The sequence below is a fragment of the Schistocerca piceifrons genome, chromosome X (assembly GCF_021461385.2).
Source record: "Schistocerca piceifrons isolate TAMUIC-IGC-003096 chromosome X, iqSchPice1.1, whole genome shotgun sequence".
NCBI lineage: Eukaryota > Metazoa > Arthropoda > Insecta > Orthoptera > Acrididae > Schistocerca > Schistocerca piceifrons.
This window is the reverse complement of record NC_060149.1, coordinates 290,430,279-290,458,126: the sequence shown is the minus strand read 5'-3', so window position 1 is coordinate 290,458,126 and position 27,848 is coordinate 290,430,279. Positions and strand designations below refer to the sequence as shown.

Here is a 27,848-nt window from a genome sequence, read left to right as displayed (position 1 = left end):
ACACTCCATACAAATACTTTCAGAAATGACTTCCTGATACTTAAATCAATACTGGATGTTAACAAATTTCTCTTCTTCAGAAACGCTTTCCTTGCCATTGCCAGCCTACATTTTATATCCTCTCTACTTCGACCATCATCAGGTATTTTGCTCCCCAAATAGCAAAACTCCTTTACTACTGTAAGTGCCTCATTTCCTAATCTAATTCCCTCAGCATCACCCGACTTAATTAGACTACATTCCATTATCCTTGTTTTGCTTTTGTTGATGTTCATCTTATATCCTCCTTTCAAGACACTGTCCATTCCATTCAACTGCTCTTCCAAGTCCTTTGCTGTCTCTGACAGAATTACAATGTCATCGGCAAACCTCAAAGTTTTTATTTCTTCTCCATGAATTTTAATACCTACTCCGAATTTTTCTTTTGTTTCCTTTACTGCTTGCTCAATATACAGATTGAACAACATCGGGGAGAGGCTACAACCCTGTCTTACTCCCTTCACAACCACTGCTTCCCTTTCATGTCCCTCGACTCTTACAGCTGCCATCTGGTTTCTGTACAAATTGTAAATAGCCTTTCGCTCCCTGTATTTTACCCCTGCCACCTTTAGAATTTGAAAGAGAGTATTCCAGTCAACATTGTCAAAAGCTTTCTCTAAGTCTACAAATGCTAGAAACGTAGGTTTGCCTTTCCTTAATCTTTCTTCTAAGATAAGTCGTAAGGTCAGTATTGCCTCATGTGTTCCAGTGTTTCTACGGAATCCAAACTGATCTTCCCCGAGGTTGGCTTCTACTAGTGTTTCCATTCGTCTGTAAAGAATTCGTGTTAGTATTTTGCAGCTGTGACTTATTAAGCTGATAGTTCGGTAATTTTCACATCTGTCAACACCTGCTTTCTTTGGGATTGGAATTATTATATTCTTCTTGAAGTCTGAGGGTATTTCGCCTGTTTCATACATCTTGCTCACCAGATGGTAGAGTTTTGTCAGGACTGGCTCTCCCACGGCCGTCAGTAGTTCCAATGGAATATTGTCTACTCCGGGGGCCTTGTTTCGACTGAGGTCTTTCAGTGCTCTGTCAAACTCTTCACGCAGTATCATATCTCCCATTTCATCTTCATCTACATCCTCTTCCATTTCCATAATATTGTCCTCAAGTACATCGCCCTTGTATAGACCCTCTATATACTCCTTCCACCTTTCTGCTTTCCCTTCTTTGCTTAGAACTGGGTTTCCACCTGAGCTCTTGATATTCATACAAGTCGTTCTCTTATCTCCAAAGGTCTCTTTAATTTTCCTGTAGGCGGTATCTATCTTACCCCTAGTGAGATAGGCCTCTACATCCTTACATTTGTCCTCTAGCCATCCCTGCTTAGCCATTTTGCACTTCCTGTCGATCTCATTTTTGAGACGTTTGTATTCCTTTTTGCCTGTTTCACTTACTGCATTTTTATATTTTCTCCTTTCATCAATTAAATTCAATATTTCTTCTGTTACCCAAGGATTTCTACTAGCCCTCGTCTTTTTACCTACTTGATCCTCTGCTGCCTTCACTACTTCATCCCTCAAAGCTACCCATTCTTCTTCTACTGTATTTATTTCCCCCATTCCTGTCAATTGCTCCCTTATGCTCTCCCTGAATCTCTGTACAACCTCTGCTTCTTTTAGTTTATCCAGGTCCCATCTCCTTAAATTCCCACCTTTTTGCAGTTTCTTCAGTTTTAATCTACAGGTCATAACCAATAGATTGTGGTCAGAGTCCACATCTGCCCCTGGAAATGTCTTACAATTTAAAACCTGGTTCCTAAATCTCTGTCTTACCATTATATAATCTATCTGATACCTTTTAGTATCTCCAGGGTTCTTCCATGTATACAACCTTCTTTCATGATTCTTAAACCAAGTGTTAGTTATGATTATGTTGTGCTCTGTGCAAAATTCGACCAGGCGGCTTCCTCTTTCATTTCTGTCCCCCAATCCATATTCACCTACTATGTTTCCTTCTCTCCCTTTTCCTACACTCGAATTCCAGTCACCCATGACTATTAAATTTTCGTCTCCCTTCACAATCTGAATAATTTCTTTTATTTCATCATACATTTCTTCAATTTCTTCGTCATCTGCTGAGCTAGTTGGCATATAAACTTGTACTACTGTAGTAGGCGTGGGCTTCGTATCTATCTTGGCCACAATAATGTGTTCACTATGCTGTTTGTAGTAGCTTACCCGCATTCCTATTTTCCTATTCATTATTAAACCTACTCCTGCATTACCCCTATTTGATTTTGTGTTTATAACCCTGTAGTCTCCTGACCAGAAGTCTTTTGCCTCCTGCCACCGAACTTCACTGATTCCCACTATATCTAACTTCAACCTATCCATTTCCCTTTTTAAATTTTCTAACCTACTTGCCCGATTAAGGGATCTGACATTCCACGCTCCGATCCGTAGAACGCCAGTTTTCTTTCTCCTGATAACGACATCCTCTTGAGTAGTCCCCGCCCGGAGATCCGAATGGGGGACTATTTTACCTCCGGAATATTTTACCCAAGAGGACGCCATCATCATGTAATCATACAGTAAAGCTGCATGCCCTCGGGAAGAATTACGGCTGTAGTTTCCCCTTGCTTTCAGCCGTTCGCAGTACCAGCACAGCAAGGCCGTTTTGGTTATTGTTACAAGGCCAGATCAGTCAATCATCCAGACTGTTGCCCTTGCAACTACTGAAAAGGCTGCTGCCCCTCCTCAGGAACCACACGTTTGTCTGGCCTCTCAACAGATACCCCTCCATTGTGGTAGCACCTACGGTACGGCTATCTGTATCGCTGAGGCACGCAAGCCTCCCCACCAACAGCAAGGTCCATGGTTCATGGGGGGAGGATCCTTCATAATATTAAGTGTATATTGAGCACCTGCAGGTAACTTTAATCTGTTTGTAAACCACCTTGAAGCTGTACTGGCCCATTTAACAACCAAAAACAAAGAAATAGTGGTTGCTGGTGATTTCAATGTAGATTTCCTTAAAGACTCTCCCAATAAGAACTTATTTGAGTTAGTAACACTATCATTCAACTTAATTCCCACTGTAAAGTTCCCCACTAGGGTAGCCACTTGCTCACAAACAGCCATTGATAATATCTTTATAGAAAAGTCGAATGAACAAAATTATATTACAAAACCAATAGTCAATGGCCTCTCAGACCATGACATGCAGTTCCTTCTGTTAAATGTTAATACTGAACAGGATATAAAATCTGTTAAATCTGAGCTCAAGAGGGTAATCAATAAGCAAAAAATTGATTATTTTAGGACACTCCTCAGAGACATTCACTGGACTGATGTTTACAGTGCTCATGGCATGAATGAAAAATATAACACTTTTGCTAATAAAGTGCTTACCTTATTTGAACACTGTTTTCCCCCAAAACTTACCAAGGTTAGAGCAAAGTCTACAAAAAAGCCATGGATTACTCGAGGAATAGGGGTATCTTGTAAAACAAAAAGAAAACTGTATCTGTCAATCCGAAACAGTTTCGATGTTGATGCTATAGCACATTACAAGAAATACTGCAAAATATTAAAGACTGTAATACAGATGTCAAAGCAAATATATTACAAGGAAAAGTTAGTCATATCAGATAACAAAATAATATGAATTTGACCCTCACTACCCCAACAGAAATAATGTCCATCATAAAATCTTTAAAATCAAAAACATCTGGTGGGTATGATGAAATATCAACAAAGTTAATTAAAGAATGTGATTCTGAGCTAAGTAACATATTAAGCTATCTGTGTAACCAGTCATTTATCAGTGGAATATTTCCTGAATGGCTGAAATATGCTGAAGTTAAGCCATTGTTTAAGAAGGGAGATAAAGAAATAGCATCAAATTTCCGTCCAATTTCACTGTTGCCAGCATTCTCAAAAATTTTCGAAAAGGTAATGTACAGTCGGCTTTATAACCATCTTATCTTAAATAACATACTGTCAAAGTCACAGTTTGGATTTCTAAAAGGTTCTGATGTTGAGAATGCTATCTACACTTACAGTGAAAATGTGCTTAATTCATTAGACAAAAAGTTGCAGGCAGCTGGTATATTTTGTGATCTTTCAAAGGCATTTGACTCTGTAAATCACAATATCCTTTTAAGTAAATTAGAGTATTATAGTGTAACAGGAAATGCTGCAAAATGGTTCAAATCTTATATCTCTGGCAGGAATCAAAGGGTGTTATTAGCAAAGAGACATGTATCAAGCTGTCAGGCATCATCCAACTGGGAACTAATTACATGTGGGGTCCCACAAGGTTCCAATTTGGGGCCCTTACGTTTTCTTGTGTATATCAATGACCTTTCATCAGTAACATTACCAGTTGCCAAGTTCGTTTTGTTTGCCGATGATACAAACATTGCAATAAATAGCAAATCAAGCATAGTCTTAGAAAGATCAGCTAATAAAATATTTGTGGTCATTAATCACTGGTTCCTAGCCAATTCTTTGTCACTAAACTTTGATAAAACAGACTACATGCAGTTCAGAATTTGTAAGGGGTGTCCCACGAGTATATGTCTAACATACGATGACAAGAAGATAGAAGAAGTGGACAGTGTTAAATTCTTGGGATTACAGGTTGATAATAAATTCAACTGGGAGAAGCACATCACAGAACTGCTGAAGCGTCTTAACAAATCTCTGTTTGCAATGCGAATTTTGTCAGACATAGGGGATATAAAAATGAAAAAGCTGGCATACTATGCTTACTTTCATTCCATAATGTCATATGGGATTATTTTTTGGGGTAATTCATCAAGCCATACTAAAGTTTTCCAGGCACAAAAACGTGCAGTAAGAGTTATATGTGGTGTGAACTCAAGAACATCCTGCAGAAGCCTGTTTAGGGAACTAGGGATACTAACTACTGCTTCCCTATATATTTATTCCTTAATGAAATTTGTCATTAAAAATATATCACTTTTTCAAACCAACAGCTCAATTCATGGAATCAATACTAGAAATAAGAATAATCTTCACAAGGATTTAAAGTCACTTAGTCTTGTACAAAAAGGTGTGCATTATTCAGGAACACACATTTTCAATAACTTGCCAGCAGCCATAAAAAGCTTAACAACCAATGAAATTCAGTTTAAGAGAAGCCTAAAGGATTTATTGGTGGCGAACTCCTTCTACTCCATTGATGAATTTCTCAGTAAAACCAACTGATTTGTGTGTATAAGTACAATATAACTTCTGCGCAATTTCAGTGCAGTAATGTGTTCATTGTAAATAAGTATGATAGTAGTTGTATTACATGTTTATTACCTTATAAATAAATAAAAAAACTTTTTATTTTAAATTCAGTGCATTAGTATTTGTAAAATGACTTTCATATAGTGTTCATTAAAATATGACTATCATTCCACTTGGGACCTGTGGAATGGTACATTAGCGTATTTGTTTTAGTTGTAAATATTTGTCATGTATTGTTGTTTTTCTGACATGTTCCACATCCTGGAGGACCTCCTCACTACGGATCAATTGGAATGAAAGTTAATCTAATCTAATCTCTAGCCACCTGTGGCTGTTGCATCTGTAGTGACAAGAGGTCTCCCTCGAAATACAACGAGGGTCTCATTATGTCCTTCACAGACTGTAATTACACTCCCAACATTGTACAAAAACAGATCTCCCATGCCTTATTTCTTCAGACACTTACCACTTCCCAAAGTCCCACCGTCTGGCCACAGATGAGTTTTACCCTTATGACTCAGTACCACCTAGGACTAGAGCAACTCAATCACATTCTCTGCCAGGATTTCAACTACCTCTCATCGTGCCCTGAAATGAGGAATGTCCTACCCACTATCCTTCCCATCTTTCCTGCAGTGGTACTCTGCTGCCCACTAAACCTGCCCACACAACTCCTTCTCCCAACCCCTTGCCTCATGGCTCATATCCCTGTAATAGACCTAGATGCAAAACCTGCCCCATACATCTTCCCACCACCACCTACTACAGTTCAGTCACAAGCATCACCTATGCATTTGTAGACAGAGCTTCCTTGTGGAAACTAATGAAAGCATCTCACTTTGGGTCCTGTAAAACATGGCCAGTCTTGGATATTTTGCATTCTTTTAAATCTGTGCTTTTTTCATTGCTTTTACGAGTGTCCTGTTTGTGTACCTTGGGGCATCTATTCCATCTCATATCAATTTACCTGGTATGATACTCTCAATTGCCGTCAACACTGTTTCTTTGAATTTAAGCCACATCTGGTCTGCACTTACATAGTTAGTTTGAAAGGAATTGAGACTCTCTTAAAATTGTCAAATGAATTTTAGTGTGCTTTATTTTTTAATAGACACAGTTGGCATTTATTTTTGGTGGATTTGGATGTTACTGTACTTAGTCTCACTACAACGATCTTGTGGTCACTAATACCTATATCTGTCATGATGCTATATTTACTCAAGATTGCCAAGAGACCTAGTATGTTATCACAACCATTTATACTTTGTTTGGGCTGATGAACTAACTGCTCAAAATAATTTACAGAGAAAGCATTTAGTACAATTTTAGATGTTTTATACGTACCACCATCTTTAAACATGTATTTTCACCACATATCGGGGAGATTGAAGTCACTTCCATCTATAATTGTGTGAGTAGATTATTCAATATGAGGCTCAAATTTTCCTTGAATCCTTCAGCGACTATATCATGTGGGGGCTAGTGAAAGGAACCAATTAGTAATTCGTTCTGGCCATCGAGTAATCTGTACCCATACTAACTTGCGTCAACTATCTGCATCAGTTTCATTATAAGGTAAACTACTTCTAACAACAACAAACATGCCACCACCAACTGAATTTAATCTATCCTTTCTGAGCACCATTAAGTCCTTGGTAGAAACTTAGGCTGAACATATCTTCTGCTAGACAGGTTTCAGTGCCTATAACAATTTCTGCTTCAGTGATTTCTAGGAGTACTTGGAGCTTTGATTTTTTTCCCCAACACATTGAGCAAGCTGATGTGGTGGTTAGCACCCTGGCTTCACATTTGCAAGGAAAAAGAGTTAAAAACTTCAGCCAGAAATCCTGATTTAGGTTTCCTTAAATCACTCCAGGCAAATGCCAGGATGATTGCTTTGAAAGGGCACAGCTAATATCCTCCCCCATCCTAACAAGACAATCTGATCTTGTGCTCTAATGACCTTCTTGTTGATGGTAAGTTAAACTTAATCTTTCTTCTTTCCTTTTTCTCAAAACAGTAACAACAGTGTACCACTTTAATACCAATATTTCCTACATTTCCCCTCGTCCAGTGTACCTGCGCCCATTCAGACTGAAGCCCTGTTTTTGCACTTCTACAACTCTGTAACCTAAAAATGAGCAAGGTGGCTCAGTGATTAGCACACTAGACTTGCATTCAGGAGGACAATGGTTCAGTGCTGTGTCCAACCATCCATATATAGGTTTTCCATGGTTTCCCTTAATCACTCAGGCAAATGTCACAGTGATTCCTTTGAAAGGGCATGGCCAATTTCTTTCCCCCTTAGCTTGTGCTCCGTCTCCAATGACCTCATTGTTGACAGGACATTAAACCGTAATTTCCTTCCTTCCTTCACCTAAAAGACCACCCAGTCCACTCTACACAGCACCTCCTGTGTATAATGAAGCCCTTTCAGACCCTCCTTTCGGCTCTGTACTGAAGGTCTACAGTTGGCCTTGTCACTAATTCTACAGATGCTGAGCTCTGCCTTCATTATGCAAGCATGACGGGCAGTCTCCCTAGCCACCAGAAACCAAAGAGAATCTTTTCTGATCCAAAGCTCCACATATTGTACCAACATCAACCATCACCTGCAGTTATCTGTACCCCTTACTCTGCATGGTATCTGGAAGGACCTGTTCCACATCTGGGATGACTCCCCCCCCCCCCCCCCCCCCACACACACACACACACACACACACACACACACACACACACACACACACACACACACAGAGAGTGCATAATGGACTTCTTCCCCTCCTTGGTAGCCACATGCCTGAAGGTTCCATCGTATGCCTTACATTGGAGCTCCCAAGTACCAATAATCCCAGCCTCTGAAATTGCCCAGACCTCGCAGGCCAAGAGGATTCCTCTGAAAGAAGACAAACAACTGCATCTGCCTCAGGATCTTTATCAGTCATGGACAGCACCAGGAACCAGTTTGTCAGAAAAACTGGAGAGGTCTCTCTATCAGTCTTCTGGAATGTCTCACTGCCCTCCACACTTCAGTGCAGGCAGTAACTGGGACAACTACAGTAGTGGACTGATTGGGATACATGCGGGATGTGCTGGACATCCAATGGTTCACCACTACCGGCACCCCTCAGCAATTACCATTGGCAGTAGCCTCAAGCTGCATGAAAAAAGCCAGCACTGCATGGAGCTATGAGCAAACGGTCTTGCATCCAAACTCAACATTCACAGTCCCTATGTATACTAAAGATGATGGAAATCTACACTACTCAAACATCTGAGAAATTTAAGAATTAAACTACAAAAGCACCTATGCGAACCTAAATAAATAGCTGTCTTATAGTTAAAAGCTCATAAAATTATAATAATGTACTCTCCTGGTGCTACTGCTGGAATGAAGGCTGGTACCCGACTCCTTTCTTGTGCTGCAGTCTCCCATTTTCAATTATTCTTGCTTCTCCTACTTTTTAACCATTAGTGACGGTCTCCTGTGTTGACCTGTGTCTCCTCTAGACTCTTCTTTCAGTTGTTTACACCTTCCCCTTTTTACTTTACAGCTGAAGTAATTTTTGGTTCCCATTTTTTAGTTTCACCCCCGTTTTCCGTAAATTTCTTCCTGTAATATGGACCAGTTGGGGAAGGATGCCTTAGGGAGTGCCACTTGCAGTGTAAAAGATCTTATACACAGAACAACTATATAGACATAAAATGCACTTAAAAGCTATTGATGTACACAATCAGACATGGTGGGTTGTCATGTACCCTCTTGTTAAAGTGCACTGGAAACAGAGGGATAGCACTTCTGATGACAGAGCTGTTAACTTCCTCTGCATGTGAAGTAGTAGCTACCCATGTATTGGGACACTAGGACTTCCAGAATGGCCGAATGACCTGTGGTGACAACCATTGAATCTGAGTATGTGACATCAGCAGGCATTTCATAGATGAACCAATTAAATTAAATCAGCAACATTGACTGTACTAATCTGACTGTCACAATAGGCTGAACAATTCTAATGCAGAACATTAGCTTTTCCTACCATGTTTACCATATGGGTAGATGGACAAGCCAGAAGACAAGGGATGAAATAATTTATTCAGTACATGATGTGTACTAGAACTGTGGAGTTTCTTTTACAGCTGCTAAGTGGTTATTTTTTGTGGAGCAAATATGAGATAAATTTGGAGAAGTTTCTGCATTGGAAAAATTCAAAATGCTTCACCACTGATCAAACCATCCACCACTGCACAGTCTTGAGCATTTCAGAACTGTGGACTGTACCAGTGGATATTGCTCCACATAAAACTCTGCATAGGAAATTCTCTCTCAGAGAATTTACACTCCAGAAAGATGAAGAGCTGCAAGCTAATCTGGAACAGTGAATAGCCCATTTCATTCATTGTTTTCAAAAAGGTTCAAAAGATAAATGAACAGATAGAAGCACTTTCTTCGTAGCTTTTGAAGGAATGTCCACCCAGGAAAAGTTGAACTTAGGGTGAACAGATGTGATGGTAAACCTTTCATCCCACCACTCATGAGGTGTTATCAATGTTTATGGTTTGGCCACATCATCCCATTGCACAGCACACCCAAAATGCAGAGCAATTCATGCCCACCAACTTTGTGAACAACCAACTGTGTGTATAAACTGTCTAGAACACCATGCTCTGTGTTCAACATTTTGCCCAGTAAATACAAAATTAAAGAAAATACAAGAATTGAAAGCCATTGCCCATCTGCTGTATTCCAAGCCAAGAAAAAAAACAATATAAAAACCTGTATCCAGTAGCAATGGTGAGAAATTTTACCAATCATACCTACTCCAACATTTTCAAAATTGTTTCCACCACATGATGTAAGCCACAGACATGCAGCCATATGGAAAAATTATTCTCAAGAGAAATCTCAATCTCCCTTCACTTTCTATCTTAGAGAGCAGGAACTTTTGAACTGATACACCAGGAGACACTTCATGTCTTTCCAGCATCACAAGAGAGGAAGAAGATCCAATCCATAGCATCATCATCCTGAAATACAATAGATCCACAGCCAGATATTACCTAATTGGTAAAAGAGGCTAGGACGTGGGACTGTAGAACTGTCCAAGTGTCTTCATATCCAGAACTACAACCTGAAAAATTACATGAAGAAAAAGCTGCAAAAGAGAAAAAGAAAATTATATACACACTACGCCAACCTCAAGAGGAAAGCCAGGAGAAATTGGCAGATCAACATTTATCAGCTTACACTGTGCTGACTGCATCTCCACTGTTTTAGTTATATTATGTTGGAATTGTCATGTTCATCGTCGCCACCTGGAAGAAACTGGACAACTACTGGCAAATTATTCCTACACTAAAAGAATCATGGTTTTTGGAAGACATTTTCCTACAATTAGAGAATATTAGGTATATACAAGAATAGGATAAATACAGAGTGGGCATCTGGAAGTCTCTGCATACTTGTCAAGTCAGACAGACAGTGAAGAAATACTTCTGAACACTATACTCAAAGCAATAGGTATTAGAATCCAATTGAACATAACGATCACAAATTGTAATATGTATAATCTTCCTGACAAGGAAAGGTGGAATAACTGTTGAAGCAATTACTCCGTCTTTAATTTTATTAGAATATTTTAATGCTGATGATTGCATATGAGGCAGCAAGATTACGATTTGTAGAGGGCAACTAGCAGAGAAATTTATTTCAGACCTTGACCTCTGTTAATGAATTAAGGAGCCCCAACATATTTCAGGCTGCCTGTGACTCCTGTTCTGCAACAGACCTGAGAATCTGCAGATATAACTTTGCACTAATGATCGAGAGAAGTTTTCACTGCAATCTTTTTATTAGTGACCACTGCCTGAGGATTCTATTGGTTCCAAACATACAACAGAACATTTTTCTACCACATTGCTCACTATGGAGGCCAGTTGGGAAACTTTTACTGCTAAAGTGCAGATCACAATAAATACAGAGGAGAGAATCAACGAAGTAGTACAAGACACAATGGGAACATTCATCCAAGCTGTGAACATTACAATACCCTTCTCATCAGGCCCTTTCTTCATGAAAGGCTGTTACGTGGTGGTCCAAAGAGATCACAGACGCTGTCAGAACTATGGCGAAGAGCAACATGATGAGATGAGTGTCACCCATCTACTAATAATTTAATTTTATTTAAAGGATCATGGGCAAAGGCACAATGCATAGTTAAAAAACAGAAGGAAGATAGTTGGGAAGAGTATGTTTCTTCTGTGAAAGCACTTACCCCGACTTCCGAAGAATGGGCCAAATTACAGTGTATTACTGGCCATCATTAAACAAATAGAATTCAAGGAATCCTCAGTAAGAAGAAATTAACACCAATTGCTCAGACATCACTGAGTTGCTAGCAGTATACGATGCAGAAATTTCTGTGTCTGATAAATACCATCCTAATTCCATTCACTACCACATCTTAATGGAATGTAATGTCCTATTTTTTAATTCAAAATGACTACATATAGTGCTCCCTTTTCAATCTGGGAAGTAAATAATGCTTTAAAACAATGTGGAGATATGTCCCCTGGGCCAGACAACATACACAATACAATGGTCCAACATCTTATGACAGTAGTAAAACACTCCACTCTAAAAAATGTTTAATGGCAAGATGGCACAGTTCCCTTTTCACGGAGAGAGAATATCGTAATATGTATACCAAAGACACATTTCATGTAAACAGCTACAGACCAATCAAGCTAGCAACTAATTTGACAATATTATGGAAAGGATAGATTGAGTAAACTATTAGAAAGGATGGGTAATGGATCGCTTGGTGTATGGATTATAGAAATCTCCTTCCCCGATTCCAATGTGGATTCCAAAAATTCCAAACTGCCATCATCTCATATGGCCAGACTGCCGTCATCTCATATGATTAGAGTTTGCAATTGGAAATACGTTTTTGCACCACTGTGAATTAATAGCATTATTTTTTTATTTACAAGAGATTTATGAAACAACATGCCAGTGTAACAGTTTATCAACCACTCACATGTGAGATTTGGAGGAAATCTGTCTTTCCTTGTATTAAACTTATCACTTTCATTGTTTTGAGTCAAGATAGAAACAGTTCTCAATAACCAATACTTGCAAGAAAATAGAATTCCACATGGGTCAGTTTTGAGTGACACTCTTTTTGTGATTGTAATGAGAAGCATAGTTAATGCAGAAAGACCTTGTTGCACCAGCATTTTATGTCAATGATCTTCATTTATATTTTACTTCCATATCCTTAATGTTTATAAACAGCAGAATGCCAGCTCCAGGCAGCTGAACAGAGACACACAAATGTGGGCAAAACCATGGAAATAGCTTTCCGCCAACTAAATCACATGTGCATTTTTGTAGAATATAACTTGCTCATCTTCATCCAGAACTATGCATGGAAACTCAACTGCTGAAAGTACAGGAATAGTATTGTTCCTTTTAGGTATTAAACTTGAGTGGCTACCACATGTACAACAACTCAAGCTGATAAACATGAAAAACACAATACGCTTTTCCCTCTGCATCACTTCCTGGGGAAGAGGTAAAACAATTTTACTAAAATTTTTTTAAAGTCATGGTTTTATTCTGTTTTGACTGTGGAACCATTGTTGACATGTTGGAAGCACTGCCTGCAAGACAATCTTCCCTCCGTTGCATCTTCATTGACCAGCAGCAAGGATGAACTTCTGTTGTGGCAACAAAGACAACATAGATCCTAATTTTTATTGCTGTGAATTTTATTCTGTCTTGCAAGAATATCCCCGTTTTAGACTTCTTTACACTGGCAATTTTAAAGATAAGGAGCAAGTCGGCTATCCAATATGTCCATGGATGGAACTGAGAACAATATTCTCTACCAAAAGAATGTAGTGTTTATACGGCAGAATTGACAGCTACATATAGCACCCTAAAAACATAACAATTATTACTCAACAAAATTTCATAGTAAGCAGTAGCAACTTGAGTACATTGAAAACAACAGATTAGTGTTACAAGACATCCACTGGTCTCTGCCACCCATGATTGACTATATTCCCTTCATAGTATAGAGACATCCACTGTCATCCTTGGGACACACAGTCCATCAGCATTCCAGGTAATGAGGTGGTTGAAAAACTAACCAAAGAATCAGTGGGGATGGAAACACAAGAAGTAGGCATTTCAACTGCTGATGTAAAGATGGATATGCAATGCCACAAGGAAGCATGAATGACAAAGTACTGCAATATTCAATAAACTATAAATAATGAGAACCATCACCAAGGTCTGTCAGACTTCACTATGAAGATCAAGGAAAGAACATATTGTCTTATGCCGTCTGCAAATTAAAGTACAAATGTATCTCATGAATTTATACTGTGGCATCCCCCCCCCCCCCCCCCCCGCCAAGTCCCCTCGCCCTCCACCTCTCACACACATGCACATGCACAAAAAAATCAATGCATCTGTGGAGCAGTCCTAACAGTTCAGTGCATTCTTGAAGATTGTACAGCTGTCCAAGACACACAGCGTCATTTGGAACTAGAAAGCACCTAGATTCTTAACAGATGATGAAACAGCTATAAGCCATGTACTACACTTCTTATGAAGGAGTAGCTATTATGACAAGATTTAATGACAAAGTGAGCAACATTGGATTTTGACTTAGAGAGTGAAAACAGGTGGTGACACCCTGAGTTGCCACCCAATCCAATCTTCATTCCTGAATACGACTTAAAAAATAAAATAAAATGCTTTTGTTTATCTATTCTTTGAAATAGTAGTGTAGTTCTAGTTAAAATAACTATTTATTTAATACAGTTTTTGCTACACAGAGCTACAGAACAACACGGAATTACAATGAATGCAGATATATTTTTTGCAGCTGCATTGCAGTGGATATGATAAACAGAACTACTAAAGAGTAACTACTCCAATGTTTAGCAGCATGTTTTACAGAGTTTATATTTCATGGCATCAGTTACAGCCACGTACTACACCCTCCCCAGTGATAGTGTTCAGGTGTTTCTTTGGAAAGTGCATAGATATGACGAGAATATATAGTTTATTGGATTATTTACTGACACTCTGGAGGTTTTGTGACTGGAGCTGATTGTTTACTTGAAGTGGGCGATTCAGGATCAACAGTCTTCAGCAGGAAGGACGGCTAGAGTCTATCGATGGAGATGATCTCCTGAACATGATGTGTTTAAACGGCAAAGCACTTTTCAGAGTGTGAATGTACCAGGGGTGGTCCACTGTAGATAGATTGGAGAGGTTTCCTCTGTGCATTGTATCTCATGAATAGATGTGAAGACTTTGTGAGTTCAGGATGGATGGAGACAGATGTTGTGGCACAATGTCAAACTTTATTGGTTTAACTGAGGCATTGAGCTGCTTGAAGTTGAAACTGAAAGTCAAAACATTTCATTCCACTGGTATAGGATAAAAAAAAATCAAATGGAAGTTTAGTCATCAAGCTGTAAGTCATGTCTGCAGTGATGGCGTTATATTATGGAATTACATAGGCGTGGAGACCTATTGACACTGTTGGTAAGTTGTTGATCCAGAAATCTGAAAGTCTAGCTCTTAAGATATGTAAATATTGCAATGCCACTGTTAAACTTTGCCATTTGGTACTGGATGGTAAGTGGTGGTTATGATGTGTACTCTTACGGCCTGTCTCAGGTGAGTGAACAAGTGACAATCAAACCACTGTCCTCTGTCAGTGGTGCTGATTTTAGCAACTGCAAAATATACAATTCATAACAAGCAGAAATGTCTTAAAGTGGAACTGCCTCTGGCCAACATGTAAACTTGTCAATCATTGTCAAGAGATCGGCAAAGTCTTGAGATCAAGGTAATGCTCTCAGTAGTTCAACAGGGATATGTGGAAAATGATTGCCAGCTTCACTGATAGTTCCACAAGCACTAGTTGCATGTTTTGCAACTTCAGTCGTTAACAGCGAATACATGTTTTTACCCACAGCTTTACATCTTGTTTCAGCAAAGACCAAATGAAGTGCTGTCAGATCAAGTCTGCTGTGCCTTTGATGCCAGGTTGAGCCAAGTCATGTAGTGCATGGAAGACTTTTTGTTGTTAGGATGGCAGTACATATGGCCAGAGTTAACCTGTAGAAGTATCAGAAAGAAGGTGTGATCCATCCTGTAACAATACTGTTACAACTGCTAAGGAACAGGAGTCTGAATTCTTCTGTCTGGCCATTTCTGGATCATTACTGTGTGCCTTAGCAATATCTTCATATAAAATGCTGGTTGGCAGCATTATGTCTTCAACTCTGAAACATGTATCAGTCTTCTAAGACAGTCTCTATTACATATTGTGAACTGACAGAAATTCCAGATGGCACAGTTGCCTTGGTGTTGCTTTTCTGATTACTGTTTAAAGGCAAATGTTCATGGCTTGTGGTCTGCGAACTGTCTGCCTTCCAGACGATAAAAGTGTTAGACTGCTGAATAATGCTGTCAGCAATTCACGATCATAGATACTATAGTTTTGTTGTGTGTTGGTGAGAGACTTGGAGAAAAATGGCAGTGGTTCAGGTGTTCCTTCTCAGAGTTGGAGTAAAGAAGGACCTATAATGTAGTCCAAATGAAGACCTGTGAGAGATGAGCAAGCAGAGTTCCATTAGGTAGTTGCTCTTGTATCTTCTCGAATGACTTGAGTGCTCCGTCAGTCCATTTAATAGGGTGATTGTCCTTCCTCTTGATATTCTTGTACAAGATAAACAAAGGTTGCCAGATTTCTGCAGCATGTGGTAACAATCATCTCTAGAAATTCACATAACCTAAAAAATGGTGTAGTTCTCTTATTTTTGTAGTATGGGGAAAGTCTTCGATTGTCATCATTTTTTCTTCTAATGACAAAATTCCTTGCTGTGACACACGATAAGCCAAGGATGATATCTCTCTCGAAACTGAGAATATCATCTGAATAAGAGTACACAAAAAGAACAACATTCAAAATGCTGTGAATAAATCATTGAAATGTTTTTGTTCAGTTGCTGAAATGAAATTCTAAGGTTCAAATGGTATAAAGCAGCTGTTTTAGGCACATCTGGTGCAACAGAAATGAGGTTTGGTAAAATTAGTTTTAGAGAATATCTTTCTGTTGGAGAGTTGGAAGTTGAAATATTACAAATGAAATGTGATTTGAGACTTTCTCGGCGTATTCCATTCGTGAAATCTTCTCGGGTGATCAGCCGAGTAAAGGCGTCGTCTTCTCGCAACGTTTCGAGGGGTTTCGTACCCATCATCTTCAAGCGAAGTGTCGAGATGCTGTGTTGCGCGGTCCTATAAAGGCTCCTGGACCAGTGACTGATTCCGGGCGCCGACCAATCAGGTACCTGCGGAATCGGACGCCGCGCCAGTGGTGGGGGGTTCGCGGCGCGGACCGGGCGTCGAGTCCCTGCCGGTTCCTATTACGTCTGTGGCCTCTACCGTCTAGTCCCTGCCGGTTCCTATTACGTCTGTGGCCTCTACCGTCTTCGTGCCGGAGCGTTCTCTTCTAATTTTAGTTATTGCGGGATTCCAAGCTGTACTAAGTTGGAAACCAGTGTCTCGATTGATCAGGTTGCTGTTCAACCGAATTTCTACAGCCTCTTTGAAAACTGAATCCCAAAATCCTTTAGCGTCACACAGCTTCTTCGTACCCTCAAAGAGGAAGGTGTGTCCTTCGTTAAGGCTATGTTCCGCTACCGCCGATTTTTCTGTCTGACCAAGGCGTACATTTCTAATGTGTTCCGAGCGCCTCTGCGTGATGCAGCGCTGCGTTTGTCCGATGTATTTCGTACCACATTCACATTCAATACTGTATACGCCCGGAGTCTGCAGTCCTAGGTGGTCTTTGACTGAGCCAAGTATGTCCTTAATTTTACTTGGGGCATGAAAAATTGTCTTGATGTTGTGTTTCTCCAGAATGCGGGCAATCTTGGCTGTTGGCGGTCCCGCGTATGGTAGAAATGCCAGGCATCTGGTCTCATCTTCTTCTTCTGGTGTGTCTACCTTCCTGCTCTTGTGTAGGGCGCGCGAGATTTGCGTCTCATTATAACCGTTGCTGCGGCGCCCTACACAAGAGCAGGAAGGTAGACACACCAGAAGAAGAAGATGAGACCAGATGCCTGGCATTTCTACCATACGCGGGACCGCCAACAGCCAAGATTGCCCGCATTCTGGAGAAACACAACATCAAGACAATTTTTCATGCCCCAAGTAAAATTAAGGACATACTTGGCTCAGTCAAAGACCACCTAGGACTGCAGACTCCGGGCGTATACAGTATTGAATGTGAATGTGGTACGAAATACATCGGACAAACGCAGCGCTGCATCACGCAGAGGCGCTCGGAACACATTAGAAATGTACGCCTTGGTCAGACAGAAAAATCGGCGGTAGCGGAACATAGCCTTAACGAAGGACACACCTTCCTCTTTGAGGGTACGAAGAAGCTGTGTGACGCTAAAGGATTTTGGGATTCAGTTTTCAAAGAGGCTGTAGAAATTCGGTTGAACAGCAACCTGATCAATCGAGACACTGGTTTCCAACTTAGTACAGCTTGGAATCCCGCAATAACTAAAATTAGAAGAGAACGCTCCGGCACGAAGACGGTAGAGGCCACAGACGTAATAGGAACCGGCAGGGACTCGACGCCCGGTCCGCGCCGCGAACCCCCCACCACTGGCGCGGCGTCCGATTCCGCAGGTACCTGATTGGTCGGCGCCCGGAATCAGTCACTGGTCCAGGAGCCTTTATAGGACCGCGCAACACAGCATCTCGACACTTCGCTTGAAGATGATGGGTACGAAACCCCTCGAAACGTTGCGAGAAGACGACGCCTTTACTCGGCTGATCACCCGAGAAGATTTCACGGATTACAAATGAAGTATGAAAAGTGGTATGGCACTGTGAGAGCATGTAAAGCTCTTTAATCTCCACAGTAATGCCAAGTTCAATATTTCTTTGAAACATGATGAAGAGGACTAGATCAGCAACTTTTAGAAAGATGACATATGCCAATATTGTTCATCTCTTGAAATTCAAGTTGGGCTTGAGTTAATTTTTCTGGTGACGAGTGTCTGGGTCGTGCATGCACTGCAGGTCCTGTAGTTGTGATCATGTGTTCACATTAACTTCAAGAAAACTGTAATTAGGTTTATTCATGATAATGTTATCTGTTTAGAAAGTCTCAATATTTATGCTGTGCCTCAATAAATAACACCAATCTGTCAGTAGTGATTAATGTTTGTTGGTAAAGCAACATTTTGGACGTAACATCAAGTAACAGATCGTAGTACCCCAAAAAATTGTCACTAATAATTTACTGGCAGACATCTGACTATACAGGGTGGTCCATTGATAGTGACCGGGCCAAATATCTCACAAAATAAGTGTCAAATGAAAAAACGACAAAGAACAAAACTCGTCTAGCTTGAAGGGGAAAAACCAGATGGTGCTATGGTTGGCCCGCTAGATGGCGCTGCCATAGGCCAAACGGATATCAACTGCGTTTTTTTTAAAGTAGGAACCCCCATTTTTTAATTACATATTCATGTAGTACGTAAAGAAATATGAATGTTTTAGTTGGACCACTTTTTTCACTTTGTGATAGATGGCACTGTAATAGTAACAAATGTATAAGTACTTGGTATCACGTAACATTCCGCAAGTGCAGACAGTATTTGCTTTGTGATACATTACCCTCGTTAAAATGGACCGTTTACCAATTGCGGAGAAGATCAATATCGTTTTGATGTGTGGCCATTGTGATCAAAATGCCCAATGGGTGTGTGCTATGTATGCTACTCGGTATCTTGGATGGCATCATCCAAGTGTCTGGACCGTTCGCTGGATAGTTACGCTATTTAAGGAAACAGGAAGTGTTCAGCCACATGTGAAATGCCAACCACGACCTGCAACAAATGATGATGCCCAAGTAGATGTGAGAATCGGGAATCTTAAAAATATCGGTGTTGAGAATGCCACATCAACATCGATTGCACCCGTACCATATTTCTATGCACCAGGAATTGCATGGCGACTACTTGGGAAGTCGTGTACAGTTACACCACTGGGCACAAGAGAAATTACAGGATGATGACAGATTTTTTGCACGCGTTCTATTTAGCGACAAAGCATCATTCACCAACAGCGGTAATGTAAACTGGCAACTATTGGGCAACGGAAAATCCACGATCGCTGCGACAAGTGGAACATCAGTGACCTTGGCGGGTTAATGTATGGTGCTGCATTATGGGAGGAAGGATAATTGGCCCCCATTTTATCAGTGGCAATATAAATGGTGCAATGTATGCTGATTCCCTACGTAATGTTCTACCGGTGTTACTACAAGATGTTTCACTGCATGATAGAATGATGATGTACTTCCAACATGATGAATGTCTGGCACATAGCTCATGTGTGGTTGAAGCGGTATTGAATAGCATATTTCATGACAGGTGGATTGGTCATCGAAGCACCATACCATGGCCCGCACGTTCACCAAATCTGATGTCCCCGGATTTCTTTCTGTGGGGAAAGTTGAAGGATATTTGCTATCGTGATCCACCGACAACGCCTGACAACATGCATCAGCACATTGTCAATGCATGTGCGAACATTACGGAAGGCGAACTACTCGCTGTTGAGAGGAATGTCGTTACACATATTGCCAAATGCACTGAGGTTGACAGACATCATTTTGAGCATTTATTGCATTAATGTGGTATTTACAGGTAATCACGCTGTAACAGCATGCGTTCTCAGAAATGATAAGTTCACAAAGGTACATGTATTACATTGGAACAACCGAAATAAAATGTTCAAATGTACCTACATTCTGTATTACCAGCTGTTCTTCTAAAATTGTGAGCCATATGTTTTTGACTATTACAGCGCCATCTTTCACAAAGCGAAAAAAGTGGTCCAACTAAAACGTGTATATTTCTTTACGTACTACATGAACATGTAATAAAAAATGGGGGTTCCTATTTTAAAAAATGCAGTTGATATCCGTTTGACCTATGCCAGCGCCATCTAGCAGACCAACCATAGCGCCATCTGGTTTCCCCCTTCAAGCTATACAAGTTTAGTTCTTTGTAGTTTTTTCGTCTGACGCTTATTTCGTGAGATATTTGGCCCAGTCACGATCAATGGACCACCCTGTATATGTGTGTTTGTAGTGTAGAGAGTCATTTCTGAATGTTTTTGCAGTGTAGCATTGTTGCTAGCAGTACAAAAACATCTGCTGCAGAATCTATCAAAAACTGAAGATTTGTGCTTGATCAGTTATGATCAGACAGCGAATGATTTAGCCTCCTCACACTGCATTGCACCAAGTAGAAAGCATTCTAGTTTTCTGTCTGAGTGTCAGAGGACTGTTGAGAAACAAATAATCATGATAGTACAAATTTCTTCACATTCTGCTTGAATTTATGATGATACCAACTTATCGGCTGTTTGTATGCGATGATTTCAATCTGGTTCTCAGTCATTTCTAGGTTTGTAGCTTAAGAATCTGGTTCATTAGTTCTGAAAGCATCTTCTCCAGATGTGGAAAGTCAGTCATTTTAAGATGGAGGTGAAACAGTTTTAGCACTGTATGCGAACTGGCTGGGGTTCATGATGTCTAAGACTTTTTTTTCAGCCACAGAAGCCATTGTATTGAGGCTTACATATTGCTTAGCTGCTAGTATAGAACATGCATTGGTTGGTAATCATTGTAGAACTATAGTTTTTAAAAAAATTGTTGGTTAATTGTGTCCCAACAAGAATACACACATTTCTTGAGTGCAGTAGATAATTTTTTGTCTCCTAGTTCTAATCCACTTAGTAATTTTTTTGTTTTTATTTTTATATTTGACTCTGACTGTTCAAAATCTGAGATAAGACGTGTTTTGAAGTCTGCATGTGGGGAAGCTGGTAATGGTTTGCATATGAAATCTGAAATTAGCTCCACAATTTTGCTATCTACCGATCCCAAATATAATGACAATTTGTCACTTAAGTGCTTATATTTGTGATAAAAAATTGAGATTCCACTTTTTAAACCCATATTTTCACCTTTTTCCACCAGAGTGGTGGTATTTTCACAGTCATGCATGATATTTTGATGCCGCCATTGTTTAATCGTGGGTTTGCCATGAAATTGTGTATTTAAATCAATACAGTAAAATTTGAAAAAGGTTTTTGATTTTTACATACTCTGGTTTAGGTTTTAGGGTCACCAGTTGTGGTCATATTTAAAATAAGTATTCATTTAACATAACTTTTGCCACACAGAACTAAAATTTAGCACAACTTTTGCCATATACAACTAAATAACAGCAGAAATGTATGTATATTTTGTGCAATCATGTTACAGTGGATATGATAAACAGAAGACTTAACTACTTCAGTGTGTAACAACATTTTTAATAGATTTTACGTTTCACTGCATCAATTACAATCAAAATAGATACACACGGCATACTTTGCAGTTTTATCTTTTTTACATAATGATCTTAGCTTTTACCTTAATGACAGTTACATTTTATTACTTTAATTTACCATCCGTGTACAAACTGCAATACATATGATAGCTTTATTACTATGGGAAAAAAATTCTAGTACCTACATCTTCAAATGCTATAAGAGGAACTGGTAACCATGTAGTGAAGGCCCTTGAAAATCACAATCATCATCATCATAATAATCATCATCATCATCCATTTGCTACACTCCAACCAGCACAACAAATGTACTCCATAGAAATGATGATTCAGAATGTTCATATCATTGTCTAAAACATGCCTGGCAAGAATTTGTGCTCCCAGAACATGCTCACACTCTGTGAACACAGCCAAATGTGCTCAGCTCTGCAGCTTGCCCCATCACTGCACCATTATGAGAAGGTGTGTGGATGAGACAACTCTTTACCAAACTCTGCACACATACTTAGGGCAACATGTTTGAAACAAAGTGTGGCTACTTCTGAGAGCCAAATATTGCAGCTTATTTTCTAAGCAGGATTTGATCTCTGTGTTTATTTTCAACTTTTTATTTTTCTGCCAAAGCAATAACTTTCATTACCTAAATAAGTACATTAGACACTGCTAATACCTGAGCATACCTGCAAAAACTTTACACACAGGTAGCTTTACATGCAGTTGTGATCTCAAATTTATACACATTAAAATAACTTAAGTGGTTTGTCTGTGCTGTCGAGGTTATTGCTCGTGGGGTAAAATTTTGTGAAAGAATTGTAAATTTCTTGTTTGGACAACTAGGCCATTGAGCTGAGAAGTTGGAATAATGAGGTATATCAGCAGCCAAAAGTGAGAACAGTTTGATAAATAAATCTAAATCGTTCTTCAGTCACAGTGTCTTCGAATCTTTGATAATTAATGATGAAATAGTTTCAGTTACTAAAATGTAGTCAGTCTGCTACTTAACCATGCTGTCAGCAGGATATTAAATACTATTTTGTTAATATACTTTTTCTAGAGTAGGTGTGTGAGTTACAGCACCAGAAAACATAGACGTCAATTGAATCTTGCATGTTACATCCTGCAGCATTTCATTTATCTAGGATATCTAAGCATACAGGCACATAATTAAGAGCAGAGTACTAAAGAAATTTATTTTTAATTGATGGTATTTAAAAGTAACTAATTATTTAAATTGCAATCAAGACTACCCACCACACACACCATGATGTCGTGCCAAGTAGCAGACAGTTACACACAGGTCACTGCTTCATAAACAGTTGAGAGAAAATTCTACTGACTAAAAAAGTAGTAATCACTACTTCTTACGTGCCTGACCAGTAACCAACATTTCTTCTGGCGTGTTAGTGGTTACCTAGCCCTGTAATCATTGTTTGTTTTTCATTTAAGACTTTCCTTCAGCATAACAAAAACCTGTATATTCTCCTTTTTAATACTTGCCCACACAATTTGATAGTGTTTATTTAGATATGCCCAAAATATTTGATGTTTTCTTCTGTAGCAGACATTTAAGTGGTTTCTGTCAATGTATCTAAAAGACTTCTGAGTGAGAATTTTATTCTCAAATATCTGGATCATTTGCTTGATTTCTTGTTGTTGAATGTAGAGCATTATATTGTTAACATTTCTATCTTTCTGTTAAAATATAATAGCTTTCTCTTTTTCCAGAGGTGTGCAGTCTGAGACGAATTACCAGTACAGTCGGCTAACAAATGTTTGCAGCAGAAGCAGTCAGTATCCAGTCAAGTGTGACATTGCTGCACCACGCATCATGAGTTCTGTGAATTATGTTACTGAATATGACCACATTGGTCGCAAGTGGCCTGTCAGAGCTGTTGTTGATCCAGGGTAGATTATGTTGAGATATATTTCTTCTTGTAGATAAGTAAGATTCTTAATATGATACATTCTGCATGATTATAGACTTTTCAGTGGGATCAAAGATAGGAAAATAGATCTTTTGTTATTAAAAGGCTGTACAACAATTGCACAAAAGAACACTGGAATTAGATTTTAACTTTGTTTAGAATCATGTTAACCAATTTATCTGTGTGTCGTTTTGGATACAAGGGCCTTTATGAGGAGATGCTTAATGCAGTGTGTGATGACATATTTATTTTTATTGTTAGTGAGTTGAACTCTGAATACAAAAGAACAGTGTGGAACAGAAGGGAGAAACTGAAGCAAACCTAGCAAGGAAAATGAATCTTATTATTAAGAGCAGTTAACACATGTCCAAGTACCTCAATAACAAGTTGATAGCAGTCAGATTTTTGTATAAAAATAAGGTCTCAGGAATTTGTGGAATGAAGACTGGAAATATTATATATGAAATATGTAATCCAATTCCAAAGGAATGTGTTTTAGAAAGGTGATGTATGTCAGTAATGAAACACTTGAGCGGTAAAGTCCTGTATGTTTGGAAAACTCAAAAGTAAGAACAGTAAACATGGTTACATAGGAAATGTAAAGTTATACATGCATAAAAAGTGAAGAAAAGAGTGATGTCAGTATATTCTGTCTGCAATAGTAAACAGTACAGGTAGTGTTGCTGCAGGAAGTCAAAAGACTAGAAAGATGTGCCTAAGAAATAAATGAAAACTGAGGGAATATATGAATTTTATACCAACATGATTTTATACAAGTTGTCTTGATTCACAAGACATGAGTAATGTGGAAAAAATTGCAAATCATTTTGAGGAGGAACTTGTACCATAAGTGCAGTTGTTGTTTCACACCAAAGGAACTCTGAAGAGAATTGTAGTTGATTATATTAAGTGGGAAGAAAACTGAATGGCATAAAAATAAATTCAAAACCAACAAAGATAAAAAAGGATGAGATGCCTAACTCATTCAACAAATTGGATGTGTTAAAGATATTTGTATTCTCTTTTCACACAGACAAGCAGTGATCGTGGCCCATGAAACAAAAACTGACTCGTTCTTAAAACTCCATTAGTCACCAAGATGGAGGCATTTTAAAAATTAAACAGTGGGGTGATTCCTCGCCCCCCCCCCCCCCCCCCCCCCCGCCCTTCTTATAGCAGATCTGAGAGACGGATTCAGTCACACAAGTCTTTTACTCAAAAAAGTCACATAGTAAATATACATTGAATATATGAATTTTTTGCTGTTATGGTTGTCTGAATGGCATGCCACCCAAAAGTTTACTGCAGTATCCTTGGAAACTTGCACATGGCTTAAACATAACATATCACTTGCCTTGGCAGTGCTATTCCAACATCTAGGTCTATAGAGTGTGATAAGATGGATGGGAGCATTGTCAATTTTGGGTTTCAGATGATAGTTTATCAAACATATGCAGTTAATGCGAGTTATAATTTATCACTTCATGTGTCATCAGTCCCTAGAGCTAATGAGTGAGTTGGCACTCATCAGTTACCAAGATATTTGAATTCTGCCACATTGGGTAGATCTGTGTTGTAAGTGTGTTGTAAGTGTGGATAATCCCAGGCTCTAATTGATTCACTTACATGTTTTTTTGAACACAGGCCAAATTGAATTATTCAGCCACACTACATTCAGAATTTCTTTTGGAGATCAAATTGCTGCTCGTGGTCAACATGACACCATCAACTTACAGGAGAGCCAATGGTAGTGGCTTTTGCAGGACTGATGTAACAGTGTTCATCACAAGACTGAAGTGAAGATTATCAGAGCCTTGATGGAGTCCTTGATTGTGCTAAAGAAGTCATTTCACTCTCCTGCTGTGGTCTGGACATCGCTTCTAAGTTCTAAATACACCAGATGGACCTACCTGACAAGGTACACTGTGGGATACCTCATGTCGAGCTTGAACATTGAGGTATGCTGAAATATGATGTGTGGTGCTTGATACTTTTGTAAAAAGAAGTGTTTGAAATCCTTCATTGTGTCATTCAGAAGCCAGGTTGGACAGGAACTTAGAAAACAATGGAAGAAGTTTCATACTTATTTTATTTTATTTTTAGTTCTTAGTTGCATTCAGTTGCTAGTAAGCAGATACTGTAATATTTTTGCAAGTATGGTTTGTTACAACAGAATATTAGGGGATTGAAAAATAAGGTAAATGATCTGCTTGTATACATAGAAGAATTGTAGAGTTATGAACTTACCTGAACATTGTGTAATCAGATGGATAAATGAGGTAAATATAAGTGTTTATGGGCTAGCATCGTTTTCATGTGGAGTCAGTATAAGAAAAGGAGGAGCTGCCTCATATGTTACAGTCAAACAAAAAAATATTGAACCAAGTAGTTTTTGTCTTCATCAGAACATGGAAGCAAGTGCCTGCGATTGCCTTTTGAAGAAAAATTGACTTAAACAGTCTAAAAGTTTGACTGAAGAAATGACCTTTAAGCATTATTTGATTGCTACAATTTTATTTCAGTAGCTATTTTTCCAAGATTCAAATACGTATGTAAAAAGAAGGATAACGTAAGTAGTTAAAAACCCTTGTGAACAGAAAAAGAAGTTGATATAATTGCCAAAACAAGTAAAGATTCATTACTGCAACCTTTTAAGAAATGTTGAAAAAATCCAGAAATATGCGCATTTGACCAGAATTAATAATACTGATAACAGTTGTAATTCTGTATGTGACCTAAAGGAACAAGAGACAGGGAAACTGGCCACTGCCCAAAATATTTTCACCATTAACCTCCTGTCAGGTGTGGTGTTTTTCACAAGATTGGATGTGATGTATGAAATTGATAATATACATAATATCCTATGTCACCCAGGTAAAAGAAACATGTAGACAGAGTGAGGTGGCGCAGTGGTTAGCACACTGGACTCACATTCGGGAGGACGATGATTCAAACCCACGTCCAGCCATCCTGATTTAGGTTTTCCATAATTTCCCTAAATCGCTTCAGGCAAATGCTGGGATGGTTCCTTTGAAAGGGCATGGCCGACTTCCCTTCCCATCCTTTCCTGATCTAATGGGACTGATTACCACGCTGTTCGGCACCCTCCCCCCAGCCAGCCAACCAACCAACCAATCAACCATGATGACAGCTCCAAGTATTAACATTGTAACTCCATATTGTCAGTTTTACAGGAGAAGCAAAAGAAGTTTAAACTGAACAGTATAAACCCAAATTTATTTCAGTTTTGTCAAAACTTCACAGAGAAGCAGATACAAATGAAGGGATATAAATGCCCTATGCTGATATGCCTTACCTGTTTTTGAAAATGGACTTATTTCTTCTCTGGATAAATCTACAACATATTTTCATCATAAGTTGCTTTATGATGATAAAAAACTGAGGAAGTAATGTATTATGAGGTTCTTGCACACTATTCATTAGAGATCCTCATTCATCAGCTCTTGATACATCACAATCAATATGTTCTGGTGTACCAGCTTGTTTTGAAAGCACGCTTTGATAAAACTGATGATGGGCAGTTGGGATGCATTTGCTGTTGTATAAGGACAAGAGATCCTTCAACTTCTTTTCACTGATCAGCAGGAACCCGTGACATCCCTGTTGAAGGATACCACAGAATGATAGCGGCCTTCCTCTAGATTGCTTGTGGACAAAGATACATTTTGCTTTTTCTTGGTAAGTGTACTTGAAGTACACTTCCTATGGTCATCCTTCTAAGACAACAGTTTCGTGTACTTTACTCCACATCACCTCTCTTTTCTTCTCTCTCTCTCTCTCTCTCTCTCTCTCTCTCTCTCTTTTTTTCTCTTTTACTGGTGTTGTACATCTGCTGTTACTTCTGCACCACTTTCGTGAAGTCATATATTAAGTCCTGTCTCATTTCGTTAATTGTTCATGGCTTGCTGTTGACATTATCCATTCTAAACAAGGTGACCACTAATCTGGAATATACACAGATTGGTTCTTCTTTCGATCAGTCTGCACTGAATCACCTTCATTCTGTGAGTGCCCCCAGCAATACCCGGTATCCTGGAGATAACCAACATGGAAAGCCATGTAGCATTTAACATATTTATTCACAGTCTGACAACTGACACAGTCTTATGGAAAAAAGTAACTTTATAGCAACAGAAATGTGGCTTACATTCAGTGGAAAGTTACAGAAATGATTTACACAACATAAGGTTTC

General features: G+C 39.1%; 1 protein-coding gene across 5 annotated transcripts in view; it reads left to right on the top strand.

The window, feature by feature from the left end:
- Window positions 1–25,923, top strand: part of LOC124722912 — a 105,737-nt gene extending 79,814 nt beyond the window's left edge. For 3 of the 5 annotated variants that reach the window (XM_047248059.1, XM_047248061.1, XM_047248060.1), the window contains 2 exons: window positions 23,436–23,615; window positions 25,280–25,923. In XM_047248059.1, the coding sequence (XP_047104015.1) occupies window positions 23,436–23,615; window positions 25,280–25,289 (190 nt within the window). In that variant the 3' untranslated portion in view covers window positions 25,290–25,923. The remainder of the gene's footprint in view (window positions 1–23,435; window positions 23,616–25,279) is intronic. The other 2 variants (XM_047248064.1, XM_047248063.1) reach the window with 2 other exon arrangements.
- Window positions 25,924–27,848: the final 1,925 nt, after the last annotated feature.